We start from the raw sequence: 6,000 nt of genomic DNA, 5'->3' as shown, positions 1-6,000 counted from the left end.
TGTCGATAACAAAATCGATAAAAATATCGATCATTATATCGATAAGTGAAAATATCGATAGCAAAATAAATAACAAAATCGATCATTATATCGATAAGTTCTGAAAATATCGATAACAAAATCTATAAAAATATCGATAACAAAATCGTTAGAAAAATCGATAAAAAAATCGATAAAAATATCGATAACAAAACCAATAAAAATATCGATAACAAAATCGATAAAAATATCGATAACAAAATCGATAATAAAATCGATAACAAAATCGATAATAAAGAGATAACAAAATCTATAAAAATATCGATCATTATATCGATAAGTTCCAAAAATATCGATAGCAAAATCAATAACAATATCGATAAAAATTTCGATAACAAAATCGATAAAAAACCAACAAAATATCGATTATATCGATAAGTCCCGAGAATCCCTAAAATCCCGAAATAGTTCCGAGATTGAGTCTCTGTGCCTTTATCTATATCCTTTTCTCTACAACTACCTTTATTTTAATCTTTCTTCCTCTACCTTCATCTATACTTTTATCGGTATCCTCATCCGCATCTTTTTCTTTATATTTATCTTTGTTTTTATTTTTATGTTTATCATATTCTTCATATACATATTCCCCTTCACCTTTGCACTTATACATATAAGTAAAGTGTTTAAATTTACGTTGGTCTTCATGTTTGCCTTTATCTTTACTCAACTTTGTTTTTGTGTTTATTTTTACCTTGGCCTTTATCCTTTTCTTTATCTATGTACGTCCTCACCTTTACTTTTATTCTTGGATTGGACTTTTTCTAAATGTTGTTTCAATTCGAAAAGTCTTCGCGTATTATGCATACATGTGTTCATATATGTATGTACATATATAATATGTATGTACATCTGTATGTATAGACATACATAGATTACTAAAAATAGAAACAGATCCACATTAACTGCAATCAACATATATACGTATGTATGTATTTACATATGTACACACACGCGATTAGGTTATATGTAAATATTGCTCCATCTGTTTATCAAAAGCCGAAATAACTATGTACTCACGTACACATACATACTTTTTGTCTCTTTTCCTCACTTCCAACGCATGCACGTGTTTGCAAAATGATGACGAGGTGATTTTGTATGGAAAATCATTTATGCCCATATATTTGAATAAAATAAATATATATAGAAGATATCAACCAATACTTCCCATATACCAAACGAAAGGAAAACTCTTGAATTTTTGATTAAAGAAAACAAAAACAAAATCATTCGAGCGGTTTTCGTGCATTTTGGTAATGAAAAAAATTTGCAAATTTTTTCAACAATTTTTTGCCTTAAAATGCTCAATATTTGTTAAATTTATATAAAATTTGTACCCGATAATATTTCTACTGCTCCAAAGAACCTATATCCCGAAAATGAAAGTTATATATGCCAACAATAAGTTGCTAGAGCACTTTAAAGGCTCAAAATTTACCCCAAAATAAGGCAATGTTTACCGTTGTTTTTACGACAGAAACCGAATTGGTTATTTACAAAAATGAATCTGTCGACAGGTTTGGAATTTTATCTTTGAAACGCCACACTTTTCTTTGAAATCGCTTTATTAGTTCTCGTGCAATAAGCGTTTTTGTGAAGCTCTAAAAATTACAACTACAACATTTGAACATAGCCCCCATACCTTAAGGTAAGACGTATTCTACGTCAAAAAATTGCTATTTCCAATTGAGTATAATTAAGGTTATTATTTTTTCCAAAAATTTATTTACATATCTTAGAAATCTGCTCCCCAAAATAATTTTTTTTTCTAAAAAAATTTCGAAATGTTTCCTCAAAAAAATATTTTTTTTTGTAATTTTTGGAAAATTTTTCTAACTTTGTTAAGAATTATTTTTGGCCAGAAAATACTTTTTCAAATGTAAGGTAAATTTTTAATAGGATTAAATTTTGACATAAATCTAAATTTTTCCTAAAAAGTTTTTTCCCGAAATCTCTGAAATATTAACTTCCCTAATAAAATCGCAATGCTCTCCATTTATTTGTGAATTGATTGAGGTGTATGATTTGTGCAGTCATTACCGCAACAATCACGAGTGTTCACGCGCAAAATTTTGATTCAACAAGAGTATTATGGTGAATTGCACTGCACTTCATATTGTTGTTTTTCTCATCTTTAGCTGTACTTATGTTCATTCAACACTTCAATTTTGGCTTGATATTGGGCCGTATGCATAAAAAACTAAGCAATTGCTTTTTTTCACTTAAATTTATTTGAACAAATCGAGTGAAATTCTAAGAAAAAGCATTAACTTAGGTTTTATGCATACGGCCCACTGTTTCGCTTCCTTTGAAATGGCAAGTTCATCATACGCACTGCCATACCATTTTTAAAGAATTTGCCAAATATTCATGCCATTCCTGCCCAAAACGCCCATTCTACATTTCCAATTTCATTACTATTTTGAATGCCAAATTTTTCAACTTCAAATACGCTTCCATTTGCCTCCAGTTATATTTTTGCTTACCTTTTGCGTCCACGCCGCGCACTACGCCTCAAACTGCTCGAACGCAGCAGCAACGATGTACTATCGGTTGTGGCAGCCGCCAGCGCTGCTGTGGGTATTTGTTGATGTTCTCCACTCAGATGTTGTTGTTGTTGCTGCTGCTGTTGGTGGTGATGGTGATGGTGATGGTGGTGCAGGTGCTGGTGTTGATGCTGGTGCTGTTGATTGGCTGCTTGCTTGTTCACCGCGTAATGCTGCGGACTATTGCCGGCGAAGTGATTTGATGATGAAAATTCCGATTTTGTTGGCGAGCAGGTGGTCGACGAGGATGCCACTGACTCTAAGCCACGCGACAATTTTAACATTTCGGCGCCGAATTGTTGTAGCGCCGTCACAGTGGTGGTTCTATGCTTTGGAGTACTGCAATGCCATCGAGGTGGAAGTGAATGAAACGAAATTGAAAAAGGGACGTGAAATGAAAAAGTTAAAAGCATGCAAATGAAAATTGGAAAATGCCAAAAAAGCACAAAAAAAAAATGTCCAAGGTAAATGACCCGCCTTGGGACGCACATACAAACTTACTTGGATTCGGTTAGCCACAGCTCATGAGTGTCCAGCGTCGAGAGCTCCGTATCGGTGGAGTTGGCCGACTGCGCCTGTGTCACTGTGCTGGAGTGCGGGCGTAAAAGTTGACGCCAGGTGCGACGACGCTCTGAAATGGAACGCATGAAGTTGAAAGATGTGAAAAATTTTGACAAATTTTAAAATGGCAGAGTATAATAATTCTATGTTTACGCAAGTATAATTCCTAAAATCGGCGAAATTGTATGCTAAAAGCAAAAATTTAAACGCCTTAACGCTTAGTTGCTTACAAGGCAAATAAAAAAAAAAGGTGTATTAAAAAAAAAATGTCGGATAGCAGTGGCTGAAAATGCTTTGGAACACACAAAATAACAAATGCATATTATCGTCGTCGTCATTTAAGTTTAATGGTCGAACGAATAGACACAAGGGAGAATGTCTATGCTCTACATATATATATGTATGATACTTTTTTCGCAGCTGTGTGCGGGCAAAAGCACCACAATTATTAGAAATTGCGCTGGCTGGTGCAGGAGAAGCGTGGCATAGCCATGGTCTGTCCTGGCGTGTGCTATGTATGAAAATGTAAGCCAAGTATGTCCATTGCCAACATTCAGCATTGACTTGCCGCCAGCTACTGACTTTCAATATCTAACTAGTAGCTGGCAGCTGAAAGCCGTTAGTCAGCAACCAACTGACTACTATGCACTGGCAATAGCTTTAAGTGGATTTAACACGTCAACCGAACCGTACTGGTTGGCAGTTGACATGCGGGCTGCTGCTGGCATACCTGCAAATGGAAGTGGAATTCTGTATAACTAAAGTTCTATTTAATATTACCGCACAGTGGTTGGAGACCGCATATGAATGCTTAAAATTAAAAACAGGGCAATGTTTTTTTGATTTTGTTAATTTAACAACACAAAACATATTTTGATAATTTAAAAACTTGCCATAAAATGTGGACATATATTTTGATTATTAAAAATCTCGACATAATTATTTGGCAATTTAAAAACTCGACATATATTATTGGTCATTAAAAATGTGGGCATAAATGTGTGGTTTTGAAACTGCGAATTCATTTTTTATACTAAAACTTAACATAAGTTTGGCAACTTAAAAAAAGTACATAAATATTTTATTTCATCGTTTAAATAATGAGCATTAATTTTTGCCACTTAAGAATTGGGCATACCGACTTTGGTCACTTAAAAATTATTTCATCATTTAAATACAGTGCATCGATTTTTGGCACTTAATACATTTGAGTCTCATAAAAACTGGACATTTATTTTTGTTTGCTTAGGAAGTGAATGTAAATTTTCATTTCAGTACTTTCCATAAGTTTTTGATTACTGAAAATGTGGCGATAAATATTGTGTCACTTGAAAAATGCACAAAAATTTTATGGAAATTTAATAAGTCGACGTAAATTTGTAGTAATTTGAAAACTGGTTAGAAATTTTTGGTCTTGTAATAAATTTTTGATCATTTAAAAATTGGGCATTAATTTTCAGTCATTTAAAACATTGACATAAATTTGTGGTTATTAAAAAACTGGGCATACATTTCTTGGTGCATAAAAAAGTGGACACAAATTTTTTGTTATTTGAAAATTTTGTTCTCCAAAAGCAGGACATTAAATTATTGGTACTTTTAAAAGTACACATAAATCATAGGTCATTTAAAAATTGGTAATAAGTTTTTACTTATTAAAATATTGGGCACTAATTTTTGATCTTCCAAGTGGACATAAATTTTTGTTCATCAAAAAACTGGCCATAAATTCTTGGAGGATTTAAAAAGTTTATACATAAATATTTGGCTATTTGAAAATTGGTTATAAATTTTGGGTCTGGTTAAAAAAACTTGCTCATTTAAAAATAGGAGATTAGTTTTTGGTAACATAAAATTGGACATAATTTTGTTTCTATAAATATTGAGCATACATTTTTCAAAATTTAAAAAGGAAACATAAAAATTTGAATATTTAAAAACTGTGCGCGAAATTTCGTTACCTAAAAATACAGGCATACATTTTTTGATACTTTTAAAAGTGGACATAAATCCTTAGTCATTTAAAAACTGGGCATAAATTCTTGGTTATTCATTTCATTATTTTGTCTTAAAGGTACTCATAATAAAGAAGCATCATGTTTGATTTGAGTACGAAATTCTTATTTCAAGAATGAAACATTTAGATTCCATATACATAATTAAATTAATTAATTTTCAGGCCGATATTTTTCCCTCAGTGTAAATAGAGTGACCATCTGACCGGTCGTGTTGCATGTACGGGAGAAAGCATACCTTTGTAATGCCATGCATGTACTACATATCTCCGTCACTGTATTAATGAGAACTTACTCAACTGCGGCTCTGTAGTCGTTTCCAGGATAGACTTCTTTATAGTTCTGTCCAAGCAAGAGCAGCCATGAGGTATCTGCAACACCGAATATCTACCAGGTATTCTTGCGAAGTTTCTGATCGTATAAGTTAAGAGATCTGCTTTGGCAGAAAGCTCCTAGCTTATGGTCCTAGATATGTACATTGTCACACAGATGGTTCAAAGATGGAAGACAGAACGTGTGCTGTTTAGCAGATGGCCTATGGCGTTTCAATCTGATGCATGAGCAATTTCAACCTGCGTCAAATAATCTGCTGATTATCAGGTCACAGTGGAGCCCGAGGCAATGAGGGCATAGGCGAGTTGGCACAAAGGAATTGGAAATTGGGCTTTCCCTTCAACAGAAACTATATTTTAGTAAACAGAACTGATATCAGCGTACTATGTGGGCATCAAACTGATCACAACCGATTATGTTTTGATATGCGCACCAAACGGTGTGACCCCAGGACGCCCGCTCCCACGACAATCGGGTCTACGTAACCGGAACGACCCAGATTTATA

At 33.5% G+C, this 6,000-nt stretch overlaps 1 protein-coding gene across 1 annotated transcript in view; it reads right to left on the bottom strand.

Annotated features, from left to right (window-relative positions):
• Nucleotides 1-6,000, bottom strand: part of LOC118737483 (lateral signaling target protein 2 homolog) — a 60,365-nt gene that overhangs the window by 33,797 nt on the left and 20,568 nt on the right. Inside the window, exons 4-5 of the mRNA XM_036468061.1 lie at nt 3,087-3,216; nt 2,526-2,924 (exon numbers count right to left, since the gene is read on the bottom strand). Coding sequence (XP_036323954.1) covers nt 2,526-2,924; nt 3,087-3,216 — 529 coding nt within the window. The remainder of the gene's footprint in view (nt 1-2,525; nt 2,925-3,086; nt 3,217-6,000) is intronic.

The sequence above is a fragment of the Rhagoletis pomonella genome, unplaced genomic scaffold (assembly GCF_013731165.1).
Source record: "Rhagoletis pomonella isolate Grant_MI unplaced genomic scaffold, Rhpom_1.0 Rhpom_scaffold_00001, whole genome shotgun sequence".
Classification (NCBI taxonomy): domain Eukaryota; kingdom Metazoa; phylum Arthropoda; class Insecta; order Diptera; family Tephritidae; genus Rhagoletis; species Rhagoletis pomonella.
This window is presented reverse-complemented; position numbering and strand designations above follow the sequence as displayed.